A 22691-nucleotide genomic window follows, 5' to 3' on the forward strand; every position below is an offset into this window, starting at 1 on the left:
CCGATTGATCACTTGACAACTTCCTGTTTACCGAACACTTGTATGATTTTACACATGATAGCCAAGTTGAAAATTTTCGTCAAATTTTTCTCAGGAACTACAATACAAGGATTTCTGAAATTTGGTTTCAGGATTTATATAAGTCAGCTATACCGTGTGATGCGTTTTCAGATTCATCACTCGACAACTTCCTGTTTACCGAACACTTGCATATTTTTACACTATTAATATTATCCACTTGCGGCGGGGGTATCATCAGTGAGCAGTAGCTCCAATTTCACTTGTCTTATTTTTCTCACGGAAATACTCCAACAGTACAATTACAGGACAAACATATAGGACGCAATGAAACATTATTTGTAATCATTTTGATATTTGCAAGTAATATTTTCGAAATTTCATAAGGTTGCATTGAAAATAGGTTCAAGTCGTACTGATTTGTGTGCATGTACGTCATTCGAATGTATATAGTTTGTGAAGTGTATTGATTGAACGGCATGAAAATAAGATGTGGTATGAGTTCCAATTGATAAAATTGTATGCAACTATATGTCGTACGGCACAAAATCCTCGACCACATGTTGGCATGAGAAAAGAAAGACATTGCAAACGTGACAACCCGATTACCTGAGTTATGTCAAACCCAAATAAACGAAAAACAAATATAATAGGCAGCAATAAACGACAATCGCTAAATAACAGACTCCTGACGTAGACACGTACAAATAGAAGGACGCCTCCGGGTGCGGGAATTTCTCGCTACATTGAAGACCTGTTGGTGACCTTCTGCTGTTGTTTTTTCTATGGTCGAGTTGTTGTCTCTTTGACACATTCCCCATTTCCATTCTCAATTTTAGATATAGGGATATATATGTTTGTGATAGCTCTACCGGTCCCTCCCTTTACCTATGACAATGGCGAAATAAAAAAATACTTCAAACGTCAGTTGGAAAAGGATAGACTTATCAAATGGACAAACAGATCAAATAAAATAAGTAACAAAAAGTATAAAGAAAAAGGCAAAAACCGATACAAGATTACTGAAAGCTTGATTTAAGCCTATTGCATAATTCTCAGTTTTGGATAGTAATCCAATGGATTTAGTAATAAAAATAAACATATGGCAAGCCGTTGGGAATTCATTTTTATCAACAGTAAGGTCAACATTTGATGGTCGCACATTGTCCTTAAATTTTGTCACATTCGTCATTTCCATTCTCAATTATATTCCCTGTTTTTCATATTAAAAAATATTCGTCAATATTAAAAAACATCCTTGTTATCAAAACAATATTTTAGCAATACCATATATATTTTTTGTATTAAACCTCTGTAAAAGAAATACGGGCAATACATAAAGATATAAGCATCGACATATGTTCATTACGTTTTAGGAGTACCCATTTAGTCAGTATGTTTTAATTTATTAGTAACAAAATCATTGTAGTAACAATAAAACTAATGTACAAAGACAATGTATCATAGTGTTCAAATGATAACATTCAAGAGTAAGTGTATTCCAGCGGTATGTTTCTCATTAGATCATTCAATTGTAATGTTAACTATTATATCGACATGTTCAGTTTTTAATAATTTTTGTTTTTTTTCATTTGTGGTCGCATTCAATCAAACTTGTACTTAATGATAAAGTTTTTGTTTTAAATAATAGTATGGGTTGTTGTTAATTTTCCATCATGGTTTGAACAAGTTACTTTAATGCAAAATGTAATACAAATTTTTAAAAAAACGTGTATATCATATTGATTTCCATGATATGCATAAATACAAGACAGACGTATTTAACAAATAGATTTATTAACAATCAATTATAAATTGCTGAATAACGTCATATTATATTAACAACATCATTTAGTAGTTTATCTTCTTTGTCCTCCTACACAATCATGCCTGTCGAATACGTTTCAATTTCCATTCAGTTTACTTTACAGTTACTTTCAATCACATATTTTCCTAGTTTCTGTTTTTTTCCTACATAATATTAAAACTCAGCTGGCATGATTTTTTTCTAAATGTTTTTTAAACGTGAACTTTTGTTAAACAACCGATATTGTCTGACTCTTTTCGCTAATATCTGAAAATATAAGAAATATAGCCTTCGATATATGTACATACATGTGAGTTGTGATAAATAAAAAAAAAAATAGAATACACTCGTCATTATGTATAGTTATTTTTATATAAATATGTAATTTGTCATATAATTGAATTAAAGCATCTTTTGAAAATCTCAGATAAACAAGAATGTGTCCATAGTACACGGATGTCCAACTCTCACTATCATTTTCCATGTTCAGTGGACCGTGAAATTGGGTTCAAAATTTTAATTTGGCATTCAAATTAGAAAGATCATTTCAAAGGGAACATGTGTACTTGGTTTCAAGTTGATTGGACTTCAACTTCATCAAAAACTACCTTGACCCAAAACTTTAACCTGAACTTTGCACGATCATTTTCCATGTTCAGTGGACCGTGAAATTGGGGTCAAAATTTTAACTTGGCACTAAAATTAGAAAGATCATATCATGAAGAACATGTGTACTAAGTTTAAAGTTGATCGTACTTCAACTTCATAAAAAACTACCTTGACCAAAAACATTAACCTGAATCCGAACGGACGCAAAGACGGACGAACGGACGTACAGACGTAACAGTGTTATGACGTAGGTGGGGCATAACAAACTGTTATAAAAAATTTAACCGCTGGCAGCTTAAACAAATTATTTACGATAAACAGTTTGTCCGTTTAAAGGTCCATATAGGACTTAAGGGTGTTATTGCAGAAAACAAATGTTAGAACTTAAATCTTTTGACAACACTAAGTATCAATAAGGATAACAACAAGTACTTAACAGCCTACGGTTTAACCCTGAAAAAGGTAAAATCACAAAAATATTGAACTCAGAGGAAAATTCTAAACGGAAAGTCCCTAATCAAATGATAAAATCAAATGATAAAACACACCAGACATCAAATGAAAAAAACCAAACTTTAAACTTTAGAGAGAATATAACCTTGAAATTTAATCGTATCATTTATTGCATATGTTTTAAAAACAATATGAACATTTGAACATTTGACTATTACCATTTCAGTTGTTTAAACACTTAAGTGACGTGGTGTCTATTATTTACACCACACAGCGGGTCATATAGTTTTAATTATAATTTAAAAGATGTTTTTACTTCTATGAGAAGTTTGGAATATATGACATAAGGTCAATAATCAAATAGTGTTCTGTACTTTGAATATTTAAATAGAAACATATTAACATTTTACCGTAACTAGGTATTTCAACACGGTTCTGCCATTATATGTGGGTTGTTTTGCTAGTTGTAAAACAATTTTCAACTCACAATTTGTCTTAAAATGCCCTGTACTATGTCAGCTGTAGTCAAATAGTCTGTTTATAAGTATTTTGACGTTTGTTTTTGCAGCAGTTCAATGTTTCTGTTATTCAGTTGTTTTTCTTTTGTAGCTGATGTGTTTCCCTCGGATTTGGTTGTGACCCGGATTTTTCCCCGCTTAATCGATTTTTATGACTATTGAACAGTAGTAAACAGCTGTTACACTATTTTTGCTGGCAAGACAATGTTGCGTTTATGTTTCCAAAGTTAACATTGCTCTACTCTAAGGCCACTGATTCGTATTTATTCCAACAATGTATATTGTTCTTGAAGAAACTTACCTGATAACCTACTCTGATCTTTTCTGACGTGTACAATTAAAGAATAAAGTACTGTAAACTTGGAATACAACTTACCGTATGATCTACTGAAGGCGTATCCATAAATTTCTCTGGAATAAATTTATATGAAAAAATGCAAAAGTTCTACTCAGAAATTTCGCTGAAATAAAACTCACCTGATACACTAATGGAGGCGTACTCGTGATAAACTTACCGGATAAACTGGTGGAGGCGTAGTCCGGATCATCTCTAGATAAGCTTGTCACAGATGGCACATATACTGCAATTGAATATTTATATATGTATATTAGTTTGCAAAAGTTTTTAGGTTTAACATTCATTTTGAAAATCATTTTAAAAGAAAAAAAAAGAAAAGAAAAGGCCAAATGAAGTACGAAGATCAAAAGCATTGAGGATCGAAATTCCTAAAAGTTTGGCAAACTACAGCTAAGATATTCTATTCTTGAGGTAAAAAAGCCTTACTATTTCAAAAACCCCTGAAAAATTTGTAAACAGTTTATTCATAAATATGACCATATCAATGATAATTTATGTCAGCACAGAAGTGCTTACTACTAGGCTGGTGATACCTCTTGGAATTAAAACTCCGCCACCAGTGGCATCGATTAAGTGGTTCAAAATGAACTCATCATAGATACCAAGATTACATTTTGTATTTACGCCAGACGCGCGTTTAGTCTACAAAAGACTCTGGAAATATTCTGCATTAATTGTTAGAAAATACTTCAAATAATATCACTTAAATAAAGACAACAGTAGTATACCCCTGTTCAAAACTCGTAAATCCATGGACAAAAAACAAAATCGAGGTAACAAACTAGAGCTGAGGGAAACGCATTAAATATAAGAGGAGAACAACGACACAACATTAAAATGTAAGTTCACAAACAGACACGGACTTAGCATTTAATTAAGACAAAATCCGAAGAGAATAACAAATATCAAAACCTAATACATGAATTTGGGATAGTAAAGTACCGTGACACGTCTTATAGTAATGTGAATTCACACTCAAACACAAGAGAAAACAAACGACATTTATAGAATTTTACCTGTGACGTCTCTTTTTGTGGCGTAGATGCATTCGTGTGACGCAGGTTCGGTCAGCAACAAAACAAGGTTCAGCCCACCTTTTGTTCTTCAAATGCCATGTACCAAGTCAGGAATATGGCAATTTTTATAAAGTAGTTCGTTTCGACGTATCTTGCATTGTCGTTTGTTTTTGATGCCCTTCAATGTTTCTGTTTTTCCTTTTTTTTATTCTAAAAGTTGATGATTTTGTTTCCCTCGATTTTAGTTTGTTAACCTGATCTGTTTTCTCTCAATCGATTAATGACTTTTGAACAGCGGTATTTATACTACTGTTGCCTTCATTTATTGTCATAAATCAGGCCATTGTAATTTTCGTAGAATTGTTTTAAATTTTCTCATGCTGGGGTAAAGATAAATGTTTCTGGAATAGGAATAACATTCTGAATAGTTTCTACAGAACCGTGTGGAAAACAATCTGTAATCCAAATCAGTGTGGTAGTATAAATGAAAACTTGTTTACTTTAAATTTCAATTTAATCATAATCTTATCAAAGTTATTAAATATCGTTAAGGATTAACCGGTATAATCCAAAATGGGTTGGTATTTCGTTTTGAAATGTTTGTGTATAGTCTGTCTGAACAATGACAACAACGTGAACGAAAGCAAAATAGGGTGCACAGTCCTAACAATTCTACTAAATCCGTTAAATGTGAACTTATTGACACTTGTGGAAGTATTTTATAAGTTATTTATTAGTATTCAAACCTGTCGCTGATAATGATTACTGCATTACCACCGCTCGATAGAGATCAAATTAAACAACTGAATTAAGATGCGATTTTACATTTCATTTTGAAATGCATAAAAATGAAATTGAAAAATGATAAGACTAAGATGCTGTTATAAATGAATATATAAAAGAAACTCTAAACCAGTATATATCGATATTTATAAAAAATAAAATCAACTTGATAAGTGATATAAGATACCGGAATCCCCCAATGAAGGTTAGCAAAGCTGGGAATACTATACCAATATTAAGGGAAAAAGGGAAAGAAAAATCCTATGATTATTTGGGTAATCCGTTTTTAACAAACGTATCAACCAATATGCTGACGATTTCACCGTGATGTGTTTTTTAATAAAGGTTTTAACACATGATGACTTTGAAAAACATTTTAACAAAATTTGAAAGGAAGTTCTTGATTTACAATATAAATGGGAAAATGTTTGAAAGATAAATTACACCTCACTAAGTGTAAGGTTTCCTATATAATATCTGCTTACTTTCACGTCCAAAACAATATGATCTACAGCAACCAATAAAAACAACTGAAAAACAGGCACGTATAGAATTTGACGGGGATAAAAATGTCTGTGAGCGATCATCTATTCCCTCAGTAAAAAATGCAGAATTAGAAATAGTGTAAAGACGTCATCAACTGTCGAAGTAAAAGAAATATGACCTTGTGCGGTTAAGTCTACGTCGTCAATATAACAATAAGAAGATTTGGTACAACTGCCAATTAAAAAACTATTCACCCGAGACTAGTAACGTATGCAAGCAGTTAACTACCTTTAACCATATGGTAAATTATAAAAAGCAGTACTGCAAGCAGAGTTGTATATGGTCGTTTTTGTCAAGTTTGAAAGCATTTTTATATTCCCAACTCTCAAGGCATACTGAATAGATCTCTATTTGACGGCGGGAATCAACCTATAAAACATCTTACATGATGATGTAATGTTAAACAATTAAAACGAGAAAACCAACGTTCATTTAAAATACCAATAAACGAATTACAAATAGGATAGACAAAACCAACAATAACCATTGATTACTAAGGAATCCTTACTTTCGGCATACTCTTTGTTAGGGGGCGGGGTAAAATATGTATTCAAGCCCTCGGCCCTCTAATAACCTAAGACAGTGTTGAAACAAAACAACAAAAGAAAGCACTGTAAAAAGGTGAAAAAGGCTTGACTCATTTGATCGACAAAAAAACACTGAAAAAAAATAACAATAACAAAAACTTAAAACACTAAAAATTAATATAAAAGTACTAGATATTAAACTGTCTGATGGTCAAATTCGACTCACTTTTATTAGATTTTTAATTTTTGACCCAAATGGTGGAACAAGACCCACTACATTTTCTTTGTACTTGACCAACACAGTATCTTATGATCTGCAGGCGGCTAAGTGTAACTGCATGAATTTAGATCTGGCTACAACATTTCTGGATTACTTGTTTCGTAGCAGAATTCTCGACAATAAATGGATAATCATTTTCTACGGTATCTTCTAGGTTTGCATTTTATTAACCTGCACGACTTGGACGTGAATCTTTAATATAATGTTGCAACAAACCGAACAGAGCAGGAAGGTAAAGTTGGAAATAAGAACAATCTGAAGTAGCAACATATTATTAGGACGTGTACCAAGTGCTCTACAAAATTTATTTTAAACACCTTTGAAAAACAAATATCATACTGACCACTGTCCGTAATAGCTGAAAATAGGCTTGGTAACCAATGAAACTCGTCCGATCTTGCATCTATTGCTTCACATTCGTCCAGAGCAGGTGGAATGTAGCTATCTTCAACAATAACCGGTATTATATCTTTACTGCGAACCTTATTTTCATAGTAAAGTCTCCATTCTTGATTGACAAAATCATCAGAGATGACGACAACTACTTTCTCTGAACGTCTTAACGCATGCTCTATTGATTCTCGTTTTGATTGTCCTTTTTTGAAATTTCTGGCGGGATAACAGCAAACTATTCCAACTTTGGGTGATTCAAGCATTTTTACTACATCTGCAACCCATCGTTTGTTTCTAGATGTGTGTGCGAAAAACGCGTGGTACTTTTTCTTTGGAGGCAATTGAGGACAAGCGCCTCGAATCAGCTCCAAAAATTGATCCCACCATTTAACTTGCATGCAAGTAGCATTAATGAACATACAGTCTTTTAGAAACGGTGGAATATTACAAGGTTCAATCAATACTGGAATGAAGACTAAATCGTTCACGTTTCCTCGAGACAATATTTCCAATTCCATTTTTGACCAGTCACCGTTTATGTAAGTATTCGATAAAACTATAACAATCCGCATGGATTTGTCAATAAAATGCTGAATGTTTGAAGAAAACGATTGGCTCTGATTTTTATCCTTTTCATAGACACAACACTTAAAACCTTTATTTTCTAGTTCCCGAACTACAGCTTTTACCCAGTTTCTGTCACGATTTGCATATTCGTAGCTGAAAAAGACGTGGTATTCCTTGTCTTCTGGCAAGGAAGGTGCTTCATTTACATTAAAATACGAATCTTTTAAAAGAGACATTGTATGTGACCTTTCCAGTGTTGTAGCAGACTTCTCATTAGTAATTTCTCTGGAAGAAATAAGAGAAGTATTGTTATAGACAGCATCAAGCGGTGAACACAGTTTTTTCCGCCCTTGCTTATTCGGCATTTTGTCCATTGAGATTTGCTCAGGTTTCAAATGATTTATATTAAATCCTTCTTCTACATCCGTAATATACAACTAGATTGTAAGATATATTCCGAAATGATAGTGTCACTACTTGTTTAAATATTCCTTTTCAAATTTGAAGTTAAAAGTTATCAATAAAAGATGGATTCAAAGAGTCTAACACGTCCAGATACACATCATATTATGTTTTTTCACAGACATAAACTTATTCGATAAGAATGTTTGGTAGATTTTAATTTCGATAATACCGTAAGATATTGTTCAATAATGGCGGTATGTAGGTTTAAATCTTACTTCTATAGGAACAATTAGCCTGTGACTGACAATCTGTTTTGAACTATTGTTATAACCTTGTTGAATTAACCCTTTTATTCGAGTTTAATACATTACCTTAAGAAGTATGTGCTATACAATCTAATCCATTTATTATGTTTGAGTTATATAAAGGCGGATTTTGCTTATGTTTATTTCTTTTGCAACGATAATTTTTTGAAATACAAAAGATGCAACTGTTTTTTTGTAAATCATTCTTTTTTAATGGTGCACTTCAACGTTCTCACATACGAAATTGTATAGTTGGTGGTTAATCGGTAGAGATTGTGACCCTTTCAAGTTTGACAGACTATTCAAACGTAAATTTCACTGACTATTCTAACGTGAATTTCACAGACTACTTTGACGCGAATTTCACAGACTATTCAAACGTGATTTTCACAGACTATTTTGACGGGACTTTCACAGACTATTATAACGAAAATTTCACAGACTATTCTAACGTGAATTTCACAGACTATACTTACGTGAATTTCACAGACTATTTTGACGTAAATTACACAGACTATTCTAACGTGAAATTCACAGACTATTCAAACGTGAATTTCACAGACTATTCTGACGGAAATTTCACAGACTATTCTGACGGAAATTTCACAGACTATTCTAATGTGAATTTCACTGCAGACTATTCTAACGTGAATTTCACAGACTATTTTGACGGGAATTTCACAGACTATTCTAACGTGAATTTCACAGACTATTTTGACGGGAATTTCACAGACTATTCTAACGTGAATTTCACAGACTATTTTGACGGGAATTTCACAGACTATTCTTACGTGAATTTCACAGACTATTCTGACGGAAATTTCTCAGACTATTCTGGCGGAAATTTCACAGACTATTCTGACGGAAATTTCACAAACTATTCTGACGGAAATTTCACAGACTATTCTAATGTGAATTTCACTGCAGACTTTTCTAACGTGAATTTCACAGACTATTCTGACGGAAATTTCACAGACTATTCTAACGTGAATTTCACAGACTATTTTGACGGGAATTTCACAGACTATTCTAACGTGAATTGTACAGACTATTCTGACGGAAATTTCTCAGACTATTCTGGCGGAAATTTCACAGACTATTCTGACGGAAATTTCACAGACTATTCTGACGAAAATTTCACAGACTATTCTGACGGAAATTTCATTGACTATTCTGACGGAAATTTCACAGACTATTCAGACGTGAATTTCACAGACCATTCAATCGTAGATTTCACAGAGTAGGAAACACATGAAAAATGAAGAGTGTCTATTTGTTATGACAATGTTAATGTCTACAAATGTAATTGCACACATACATGTATGGGCTATTGATATTTATAAGCATTCTCAAACTATGTTTTTATTTTATAGACATTCGTAGTGAGAGAAAACTTTTAAAACATAAATGAAATCAAACAATCAAACGTTATAAATATAGAATATTTTAAAAAACGATAACTGTATGACTAGAAGTTTTTAACTTTAAATCATACGTTTTATTAGTGTGACAGTGTCTACTGGTTTTTTGTACCAAATAGCTGATCACCTACACGTTCTGTTAACCGATTTTTGTTCGTTTACTTATAATTCATCTAAAACTTTATACATTGTGGTCTTCTAAAACCATATCGTGCAGACATAGTTAGTTAATTAAACGCAAATCAATTTATATTGTTCAAAACAAATCATTGATAAAAGGATAATAAGATTACAATGTGTATATTTGGATAGGTCATCATTAAATAACAATCAGCTGATTAATTTAATGATTTTTGTTGGAGTTTATTGATTAAATTGGCTACAATCCACTCATCACATGTTCTTTTTGAAATCTATGTGTCAAATCTTATTTCTTTTGTCAATGCACTTCGTGTTTTTGTATAAATGTCATTTTGTTACTTTGAAATAAATAAATATAATCGCACATTTAAAATACTAAGTCAGTGACGGTAGTATGAGTGGCCGTTCATGTCATTTGCGCGATTATATACGCGTATATAATTTTCAACGCGTATATATACGCGTATATTGTGGTTTTCAACGCGTATATTGTTGTTTTCAACGCGTATATTGTGGTTTTCAACGCGTATATTATCGTTTTATACGCGTATATTGTTAAAATAAACACGTTTATACTTTATTCCAATTTATTTATCATATACGCGTTAATATACGCGTTGAAAACCACAATATACGCGTATATATACGCGTTAAAAATTATATTATGAGTGGCCGTTCATGTCATTTGCGCGATTATATACGCGTATATAATTTTCAACGCGTATATATACGCGTATATTGTGGTTTTCAACGCGTATATTGTGGTTTTCAACGCGTATATTGTGGTTTTCAACGCGTATATTATCGTTTTATACGCGTATATTGTTAAAATAAACACGTTTATACTTTATTCCAATTTATTTATCATATACGCGTTAATATACGCGTTATTTGCATAAATATACGCGTTAATATACGCGTTAATATACGCGTTAATATACGCGTTATTTGTGTTAATATACGCGTATGAAATCATTATATACGCGTTAATAAACATTCGTTTGTCTTATTGTTTTAACCAATGAAAGCTGCGTTCTTAAACTGGTTTGCATGTGACAATTGTATAACGGTCCGTGTAACACTTATCAAATCAAAGCTTTAAAAAGTTTTGAAATTTTAGATTTTTGGAATTTTGATCCAAGTTTTAAAATATCAAAATTTCAAATTGTGTTAAAGTTTTGAAATTTTGAAATTTTAACCAAATTATTAAAATATCAAAATGCTAAATATCGTTTATAAATTTGATAGTTGAGAAACTTGATCAAACTTTTAAAATACTAAACATAACGTGCAATTTTGATAATTTCACTTTTTGAAAGTTTTATTTTTTAAATGTGTCGAAGCGCTAACTTTTTTTAAAGTTTTTCATCGCTATTAATCAACTTATCTGGTTCATATCTAACATTAAAGGCATGGAGAATTTTTCTTTTGTCCTCTGCTGGCACAGAATATTATATCATCAAATTGAGGATCATAATAATTTTAATGTACCATTATCGAAGCCCCTAGTGGTAGTATCAAGTAAAAAAATAGTGACTATCTAAATATTGGTTTCCCAGAAGATTACTATTTATCGCTGATATAAACTTTGAAAACAATTTTCAACTTTCAAAATGCCAACACCTACAACTGGATAGATGGGTGCTTAATGTAGTACAGCGGCAAATATTACATAAACATGAATGAAACGGTTGGGTGCTAAATGTAGTACAGCGGTAACTATTACATAAATATAAATGCTCGTGAAAATAATGTTTATGGTATACATTTATATATGATATGAAAGGTTTCAACTTTTACAAACCAGAGCTATACGTTGGATTTAAAAGTTTACTTTATTTGGCCTTTTCAATTTCATTTGACTTTATTTGCCTTTTTAACTTAATTTGGTTCGAGTGTCAATGATAAGTCTTTTGTAGACGAAACGCGCGTCTGGCGCAAAAAGCGGCAAAATTTATAACCTTGTATCAATCTATGATGAGTTGTTGTAGATACCTTGTAACAATATCTTGGCTCCAATTTTGTGATATTGGATCTTAGTACCGTCTTAATTTCAGCGTAAATAAGATTATATTAAAAACTTCCCACGTTGTGGACTAGCACAACCTTAATTAGGACACCGTGCATTCAGTATCATGAAGCGCTTTTCTTGACCAACCTTCTTACGGAACGCTTAAAGCTGAATATTTAGGGCAAACAACTTACAAAGAATAGATAAAAACGTTTAAGATGATCGTTCATTCTGTACATGAAATGACATATTCTTTAGCCAACATGATTGCAGAAAGTAAGAAGTCGTAAAGCAAAACAGAAAAAAAAATGAAATCAAAAGAAGTAATACATCGTGTATTGGGCTTTTTTATTGCTTAAGAGTTTAGTAGAAAATGTATATATATACATGCTCAACATAACCATACTATATGAACTACTGCGAGTTGTTCAGTTTTTACTGTTACTCCTGTTTCTCCAAAAATATGGGTGCTAGAAAAACCAGCAGGTAAAATGGTCAATATCAGAGCCGTACGTCTGGTATCTTCTTTGAAGAAATATTAATTTTGTCATTATTTTTTCACCGCTTACAACTGTCCGTTTTATTTCATACATAAACTTTTAAGTATCAGTATGTTTTTAATTCATATTGTTTCTTATCGTTCCGCTTTTATTTCCTTTCGCTTTTTACAGGTATCCCTCTTATTGCCCCTTTTCTATTTTGATATTTTAAGCAAACATTTGAAAAATCAAACTTTCAAAAAGTGAAATAATTAAAATTGCGCGTTAGATTTAGTATTTTAGAAGTTTGATCAAATTTCTAAACTATCAAATTTATAAACGATATTAAGAATTTTGATATTTTAATAATTTGGTTAAAATTTCAAAATTTCAAAACTTTAACACAATTTGAAATTTTGATATTTTAAAACTTGGATCAAAATTCCAAAAATCTAAAATTTCAAAACTTTTTAAAACTTTGATTTGATGAGTGTTACACGGACCGTTATACAATTGTCACATGCAAACCAGTTTAAGAACGCAGCTTTCATTGGTTAAAACAATAAGACAAACGAATGTTTATTAACGCGTATATAATGATTTCATACGCGTATATTAACACAAATAACGCGTATATTAACGCGTATATTAACGCGTATATTAACGCGTATATTTATGCAAATAACGCGTATATTAACGCGTATATGATAAATAAATTGGAATAAAGTATAAACGTGTTTATTTTAACAATATACGCGTATAAAACGATAATATACGCGTTGAAAACCACAATATACGCGTTGAAAACCACAATATACGCGTTGAAAACCACAATATACGCGTTGAAAACCACAATATACGCGTATATATACGCGTTGAAAATTATATACGCGTATATAATCGCGCAAATGACATGAACGGCCACTCATAATATAATTTTCAACGCGTATATATACGCGTATATTGTGGTTTTCAACGCGTATATTAACGCGTATATGATAAATAAATTGGAATAAAGTATAAACGTGTTTATTTTAACAATATACGCGTATAAAACGATAATATACGCGTTGAAAACCACAATATACGCGTTGAAAACCACAATATACGCGTATATATACGCGTTGAAAATTATATACGCGTATATAATCGCGCAAATGACATGAACGGCCACTCATACGGTAGCTACAGGATGTTATTAGCTATATGAAAAGCTATCTTTTAATTTTAGTTTCTTGTGTACAATTTGGAAATTAGTATGGCGTTCATTACTTTGAAATAAATAAATATAATCGCACATTTAAAATACTAAGTCAGTGACGGTAGCTACAGTATGTTATTAGCTATATGAAAAGCTATCTTTTAATTTTAGTTTCTTGTGTACAATTTGGAAATTAGTATGGCGTTCATTACTTTGAAATAAATCAATATAATCGCACATTTAAAATACTAAGTCAGTGACGGTAGCTACAGGATGTTATTAGCTATATGAAAAGCTATCTTTTAATTTTAGTTTCTTGTGTGCAATTTGGAAATTAGTATGGCGTTCATTCCAGCTGAAGGACGCCTCCGGGTGCAGGAATTTCTCGCTACATTGAAGACCTGTTGGTGACCTTCTGTTGTTTTTTTTTTTAATTTTTTTTTTTTTTATTTGGTCGGGTTGTCGTCTCTTTGACACATTCCCCATTTCCATTCTCAATTTTATCTATCAGTAATGCTGCAACTTTGACTCTTGAGAACTTTGAACGCTGCATAAAATATGCAGTTAAATCTCCATTCATACGCTTTTTGAGGCAGGATAACATTGAGAATGGAAATGGGGAATATGTCAAAAAGACAACAACCCGATCAAAGAACAAAAAACAAAGCCGAAGGCCACCAACAGTTCTTATTTAGAAACTACAAAATTAATAACAGGTCTAACTTTTAAATCCTCTATAGAGCCATGAATAAATGCTTTATGATGCACTATGTTAATTATGAAAGCAAATTAAGGAGCTTTAGATTCAATGCATCATTTACTTGTTGGGATGATAAGCGTTGTACTAGTTTTACTGTATTGTTACTATGTAGAATATAATCCTATGTGTTGATCCTCATTCTATGCGGTCAAATACATTTTTGCGTTTATTAGATACTTAGCACATAGTTTCTTATTGTTCTTATTGTCATATGTGTTTGCCTGAACTTCCGAACTTCTTTGTTATCAGCTATCGATGACAATGAATTTGCGCTCACCCAGTCTCTCAGAGACCTTCCAGTAAGGATTTAAATAGATAACAATGTATTGTTCATTCATGTATATGTCGTACATGTATGAGAAAGAATAAACAACACACACCCACACTAATAAAAGGAAGAATAGTTGGTGCATGATCATGCATACGTTTTTGTTGCCTTGGGTTTAATTTTTACAAGTATAGTAGCCAGCAGGACAGTTCCGATATACACCATTCTTTAAATTAATCCTAGTGTCCTCAAAATTAATTATAATTTTTCGATGCTTGTTTCAAATAGCTTTTTTCTGTCAAATATCGTGTACGTACGCGGATTAGACCGTACTAAGGGAACGAGCATTTAACTTGAAAAGTAGGGGGGAGTATAATTGCGTTTTCCTAAAAAAATATTGTGATCCCAAAGTCAATGAAAAAAATAGTGTGGTAAAGCAGATAACAACAAAATATTCCGAATCCAGATTTTCCCAATACCTTACAGTGATATATTAAAAAAAATATATATTTCATTGATAGCGTCAAAAAACTGAAAAAGATTCTGACTCGGAAAATAAAACATTGCCCGCTCCCACCTCTTATATAACTTTTAAAGTTATACAAAAATAAGTATGTACAAATAATAAACACGCCCGTATAGAATGTTTGAATATCCAATATAAGTCAAACACACAAGGCGGGTTATACGGGGCGCCGAATGGGACTCTTGTGGTTTTGTACTCAAAATTCAATTTTGTACGGACAAAAGTGACTTTTGTTCAACAAAAATGAGTTCAGTTTAACAAAATTTGTATCATACTACATATTTGAAATTTTGTCATACAAAATTATCTATCAGCGGACAAAAGTCACTTTTGTCATGACAAAATTCATTTTTGTTACACAGACTTGACTTTTGTTACCTAATTTGAAAATTGAGCGACAAAAGTCAATTTTGTATTTAAATTAGTTTAGTTTGGTTTCTGTGAACTAATTTGCATACAAAATCGACTTTTGTTACACAAAATTGACTTTTGTTACACAAAAATTACTTTTGTTACACAAAAATTACTTTTGTTACACAAAATTGACTTTTGTTACACAAAATTGACAAAATTGACTTTTGTCTCAACAAAATTGACAAAATTGAATTTTGTCTCAACAAAATTGACAAAATTGAATTTTGTCTCAACAAAATTGACAAAATTGAATTTTGTCTCAACAAAATTGACAAAATTGAATTTTGTCTCAACAAAATTAACAAAATTGAATTTTGTCTCAACAAAATTGAATTTTGTATGAACAAAATTGATTTTTGTCTCACGAAAGTCAATTTTGTCTCACGAAAGTCAATTTTGTCTCACGAAAGTCAATTTTGTCTCATAAAAGTCAATTTTGTTGTTACAAAATTGAATTTTGTCATCACAAAAATGAATTTTGTCGTCACAAAATTAACTTTTGTCTCAACAAAATTGACAAAATTGACTTTTGTCTCAACAAAATTAACAAAATTGACTTTTGTCTCAACAAAATTTACAAAATTGACTTTTGTCTCAACAAAATTAACAAAATTGACTTTTGTCTCAACAAAAATGACAAAATTGAATTTTGTCTCAACAAAAATGACAAAATTGAATTTTGTCTCAACAAAAATGACAAAATTGAATTTTGTCTCACAAAAGTCAATTTTGTCTCACAAAAGTCAATTTTGTCTCACAAAAGTCAATTTAGTCTCACAAAAGTTAATTTTGTCTCACAAAATTGAATCTTACCGTACACAATTGACTTTTGTGATTTAATTTCCATATCAGGTAACAAAAGTCAATTTTGTATGCAAAAAAAAACATATTTGCATACCTTTAAGACAAAATTGACTTTTGTCATGACAAATATGAATTTTGTCTACAAAAATGAATTTTGTCATGACAAAAATGAATTTTGTCTACACAAATGAATTTTGTCATCACAAAATTGAAGTTCTCACAAAACAAGTCTGTAGCACATAGTTTTGTAAGACAAAAATGATTTTGTTATGACAGAATTGAATTTTGTACAAAACCACAAGAGTCCCATTCGGCGCCCCGTAGGTTATTCCTGTTTAAGTTTATTGAATAATTTAATTTAGGAGTACAATAATTTAGCGACAATCACAGTATAAATGTCTATAATAAGTACGACGTGATAAGGGGGCGTTACAGACAAATTTAGAACAACTAATCTCAACCAGTGAATTGATGGCCTGAGCGCGCAAAGAAATGGTATCATCAACACGGTTATGAAAACGACTAGATCGATGTTCTGTATGTAGTGCAACTTGCACTACTTTTTTAAATTTCCTCATAAACATCTTTGATGTTTCTGGTACCGGTAGGGCTTGCAGTTCGGTCATATTAAAAAACGTCACGTAATTCATATTTAATTGGATCACTTATATGAAAACAGAAATTAACAATTATAGGTCATCGTACGGCCTTCAACAATGAGCAAAGCCCATACCGCATAGTAAGCTAAAAAAGGCCCCGAAATGACAATGTAAAACAATTCAAACGAGAAATCTAACGGCCTAACTTATGTACAAAAAATGAACAAAAAGCAAATATGAATCACATAAATAACGACAACCACTTGATTACAGGCTCCTGACTTGGGACAGGCACATACATGTATACAGAATGTGGCGGTGTTAAACATTTTAGCGTGATCCCAACTTACCCCCATTTTAGGACAGGGGTTTAACCGTACAACATAAGAACTAATTATACAAATCAGTTGAAAAAGGCTTAAATCATTAGATGGATACACATAATATATGCGATATGGATACAAATAGATTATTTATTCAATTTACATATTTATATCTAATAGTACGCGCATATATAATAATTCAAACCTATTAGTGAATCAGGGTCTCAGGCGATACAACTGTCAATAGTTTAAACAACATGTTTTTTTATCATTCTAGATGTCTGTTATAGCAGAATAAATTAATTTGATTTGAATTTGGGTCACATATTTTACCACAGTCACGTTATTTATGTTTTTCAATTTACTATAAATAATGATTTCATTGCTGTTTTCTAGTGATATAATAAAAGTTAAAAAGAGAAAATTAATGTCTATCTGTATAACCACGTCCTATGTATGTGGTTTCGTCAAATATTTTGACAAGAAATTGTACTGTAAGTTTTTATCGGAACTTCGTATTGTTGACAGTTAAGGCGTATCACCACCCATAATAGCATGTCCTTTGTTTTGTATCTAGCTCATGGTGGCTACCAACATAATATTATGGCGGAAATATTTTGATACGGTGGTTTGTTCGGTCATCATTGTGCGCTATTGCTAATGTGTTTCCTACGGCACGAGAGTACAGAATTGTATCTTAGAATTTTACATAGGTGATGGTAAATATCCTCCGAATGCTGCTACGTCTATCAAAATGTAATTGAAAACAAAGAGGTGTTAAAAATATTTTAAATAACTTATCGAGCTGTACAAAATTGGAAAACAACAGAACCAATTTATGTTTCGTAGTGTGTTGTTGCGTCCGTTTTGCTGAACTACGGTATACATTATTGTTTAAGGGTCAGTTGAAGCCCGCCTTCTGGTGTTAGATTTTCTTGCAGCGTTTAAGACCCATTGGTGGTCTTTGGCTGTTTTCTGCTCTTTTATACCCGTATATACTTTTTTTTTACGCTAATACTTATTTGAACAATTAGACATACCAAAGCTAATCAGTACATATGTTAAATTATGCCCGCGTCACACTGTCCCGATTTTTATATACGATGGACACCCGAATGCGAAAATTGTAAGTTAGTACGAAGTTGGTCCCGATCTCGTTAAAATACCAAAAAGTGACCGAAGCAAGTACGATGAATAACGAAGTCTATACGATGGTGCCGAAATTCAATACGATAGCAAAAGATGGACATACGAAGGTTAACCAAAGACGGGTATTTAAGCTTCATATCTCAGTCGAAGCCTACACGATGGATCACGAAGGCTACACGATGGATTACGAAGGCTACACGATGGATAACGATGATGGTGCGATGGCCATACGGTGTCTAAAAGACGTCGTGTACAGCTTACGATGCTTTTAAATTATATGCCAAAGGCATCACGCGTTTTAAACAAGATGAATAAAGGTAAAATACATGTATGTACATAATACAAGTATACAAACGATCTAAAAATGCGTTCTACCTGTTTTGAATTTTATTATGATACATGTACGAACAGAATTTCGACAACATATCGTTTCTGTAGAAGTCTGCCATGCATGGCGGGAAATCGATCTTTTTGTCTAATTCTTATAAAACTTAGTTTATTATCCCCTCGCCTACTTCATGTAAGCTGCGTGTAGATAATTTTTTTACGGACACTATAGAACCAAAATGCTCAAAACTTGGTATGGTGTTACTCGTTAAGAATATCTTTAGCGCTATTGACTTTAATGTTCAAAGGTCAAGGTCAAAGTGGTAGTTGTGATACTAATCAATATCACCCTTGTGGACACTCTAAAACCAATATGCTTCAAAAGATTTTAACCACATTTCATATATTTTTCCTCCTTGTAATGATCTGACATTTTCTACGTTCAAGGCCAAATGACAAGGTCATGTAGATGGACTTGTTTTTTCTCCTTGAAATAGCATAATACACAGGAAATTGGTTGCTCATTTTTTACCCGCTGGTTCTAAAGACAATATTAAAGGTATTTCCAGTTACTGAATGTTTTGGTTGATTTCTAAATAAATAGTTTATGTATCAAATATGCATATTAAATTTACCATTTTCTGCATGTGTCATATACAAATATAGTGTCCATATTTGTCCCCAATATGTTACATACGAGAGGATGACACGCTCGACATTGCCTTGTTTGAACAGTAAAATGTGTGCACTTGTCTGAATAATCACCCATAATTATGCCCATGTTTACTGATCTATCTTAAAGGTAAGGTGATTGGTTCGTTGATCCCTTTTATTCAAAAAGAGCTCTTTCCAGGAGAATATTATAATAATACAGACAAAAGGAAGGATGTGGGGAAAGCAACAAATGCGGCAAAATATGACATATAGAATACAAAATGGGCATGGAGTAAACATTCGTGTGAAAAAAAATCAGACGTTACATAAAAAATCAGAATAATGAAGAAAAAGTTGGTTTCCCTATATACGTGTACCTGCAGTGTTGGTGGTGTACCTGCAGTGTTGGTGTACGAGGCGCGTTTATGATTTTCATTATGTTACTTGATATGAAAAATTGACAAAAAATAGTATTTTACTTGTAAAAGTAAATTCTGAGCCTGTATAATAGCTGCTCTTCTAGTTCCATTTGAATTAATAGAAACAAAGCTGTCGCCTTACTTGTTCTCATAGAATCATATGATATGAGTTCCATGTTTTGTGAACGTCTTTCTTAACTGTCGTATTAGACTGACCAGCGCATGGCACTTAAAATGTATTTTAGCGCAAAAATTAAATTACATTTAGCTGGATTTATTGCCGTCGTAGTTCCATCTTGTTGCCTTCGTACTTTTATTCGATGGCAACACGACGGGACTACGAGGTCTTCACCATCTTTGCCATCGTAAGACCTTCGGGTAGCTTCGTGATTCATTCGTGCAGACATCGTAATGTCAAAACTGCCCGATGGAAACGATGGAAACACGAATGCAATACAATGTTCAAAGATGCATTCCCGGTGACATTACGATGGTGAGGATGGTGATACGAACTCAATACGAACCCTCAACATCGGACGACATGTTAAAAAATTTAGAACCCTTCCCGAAGTTGTTACCGAAGGCTTGAAAAAGTGGCCGATGGTTAAAGATGGTTAAAAATGGCACTATGAATAGCCCGATCTGGATACGATCAGTCCCGATTTTGAAAATTTCCGTAATCGTGTTGTCATCGGCGTTAAAATCGGGACAGTGTGACACGGGCATAAGAGGACAAAGAGTGTATGGTCAGCTTTGATGGAGCAGTTCGCAACTTCAATTTCAATATACTAGAGCAGCCTATATCGGTAGCAAGAACTACATGTTATAGAGCTGGCTCAGCCAGCATTCAATTTATTTGGCAGTGCTTTGAAGCACCCGACTGATATATATGTATACCTGTTTGTATCCTTTGTTTTGTACGCATGATTTTGTATTGGTACGATTTAATTGGTACATACAACTCTATTAGTTTTTGCTGCCGATTTTTAAAACAGACAGAGTTATTTAAACAAAGACATTGAATGCAAGTTGGCGCATAAAACTTATAAAGAAGTGTATTACTTTTGTTAAACCCTGGGTCGATATCGCTGCTGGTGGACTACCAGTCTCTGATGGTACCCCCAACTCAACAGTCAGTACTTCGGTACTGACATGATTTATAACAAGCCTCTCTTAAATTGTCCGTTTATACATATTATAATTATTAAGAAACTTAGATTTAAAATTAGACAATAGCACACAATGATGACCGAACCAAACAAGGCAAAATTGATCGTAATTGGATTTGGCTATTACATTTTGATTTAGGTCCATTTTGGTCAATATAGCTCTTCAAATGTTTTGGTTCTTATGGCATTAGCTTTCAATTATTCGACTTCAAGAGTTCCGTGTGAATGTAAATCCAGAAAAAAAAACACTTTGGACTCATGAAGTGTAACTGTTGTTTTCATGTTATTAATGATGCCAAAGCTAAAAATGAGGATGCAAATAAAAGTTAAATGTAAACATGATATTATAATTTTTCTATAAATAAGACTTATGTTAAAGAACGTTCAGCAGTTATATAGACTAACTAATGCATATTAACTCACCTTCTTATTGAAGTGTTATACCGACTATTAAAAGTTGCTAATTGCAAGATTTTATATGTGTCCATGATTTCACCTATATTTGACACTGTATTATTTTTCTTTATACACATGAACAATTTTTGTCTTTTGAATTATATTATTAATTATATATAGTTACATAAAACAATGGTTTGTACGTCAAGTCATTGTTTAGAACTAATAATAAAAATGAAAGTGTATATTTTACGTTTGTGATAAGCTATATCAGGTTTGTTTGCAATTAAAATAACTGTTATTGAGTAACTAGTGGTAGATATATTGTTACACGTGTATGTAACATTTTGAAGACACGAATCCAAGGTATATATAATTATAATTTTCTTTGCATGTCTCATATAAATAACTTTAAGTTTTCATCTTTTTTTCAAGAGACGACATACATAATAATCCAAATATCAATACGAGATTAATTGTATTTTCAGTTCTAAATTATAATAATCACTAAATGTATGGATGAAACTGACAGGAGAGGAAGGGCAGAACAAGATTAAAGTGTGTAAGCAAAACACATCCTTTCCTTTTCGAGACAACATCACATGCTTTATAAAATATTGATACAACTATTTCCATTCATATACCCGGGTATAGCTGTATTTAAAACAAATACTGTTCTGGTAAAGATCAATATGGTAGCAACCTTACAAATGTCCATGAATCCTATACCAACTCTAAACATCTCCTGTGTGTACACACTTAACAGGGACTTTCAGGGAACTCAACTTCGAAATAAAACAAAGATACATGTATAGAAAATGACAGTCAATGATGAGTTTATTGACTTAGACCAGACTCATGTAGATGATGGTGGGTGTTGTATACACTGAAATGACTCCTAGCCAACCTATCTTTGATATTACTCCTTATTGCCTTAATGCTTAAGCGGAGAAAAAGCAAGTTACAATTTTGACATTATTTGGTTTGCCGACCGGGAAGCAAAAGCACGACCTCCTGGCACGAGACCACGAGACCTTCAACACTG

At 32.4% G+C, this 22691-nt stretch overlaps 1 protein-coding gene across 1 annotated transcript; it reads right to left on the minus strand.

The window, feature by feature from the left end:
• Positions 1–1796: 1796 nt before the first annotated feature.
• LOC134712037 (uncharacterized) lies at positions 1797–21731 on the minus strand. Its single transcript, XM_063573150.1, has 4 exons — positions 21674–21731; positions 7259–8160; positions 3921–3986; positions 1797–2092 (listed from the first exon to the last, which is right to left on the minus strand). Exons 2-4 carry the CDS (start codon positions 8109–8111, stop codon positions 2055–2057), a joined length of 957 nt encoding a protein of 318 aa, XP_063429220.1. The 5' UTR covers positions 8112–8160; positions 21674–21731; the 3' UTR covers positions 1797–2054.
• Between the last annotated feature and the right edge of the window lie 960 nt (positions 21732–22691).

The sequence above is a fragment of the Mytilus trossulus genome, chromosome 3, assembly GCF_036588685.1.
Source record: "Mytilus trossulus isolate FHL-02 chromosome 3, PNRI_Mtr1.1.1.hap1, whole genome shotgun sequence".
NCBI classification, from domain to species: Eukaryota; Metazoa; Mollusca; class Bivalvia; order Mytilida; family Mytilidae; genus Mytilus; species Mytilus trossulus.

Coding starts and splice junctions, on each gene's coding strand:
- LOC134712037 (XM_063573150.1), bottom strand. CDS start 8,111: ATGTCTCTTTTAAAAGATTCGTATTTTAATGTAAATGAAGCACCTTCC. Junction 3,987..7,258: donor TTCAGCTATTACGGACAGTG/GTCAGTATGATA, acceptor ATTCAATTGCAG/TATATGTGCCATCTGTGACA. Junction 2,093..3,920: donor CGCCTCCACCAGTTTATCCG/GTAAGTTTATCA, acceptor TTATATTTTCAG/ATATTAGCGAAAAGAGTCAG.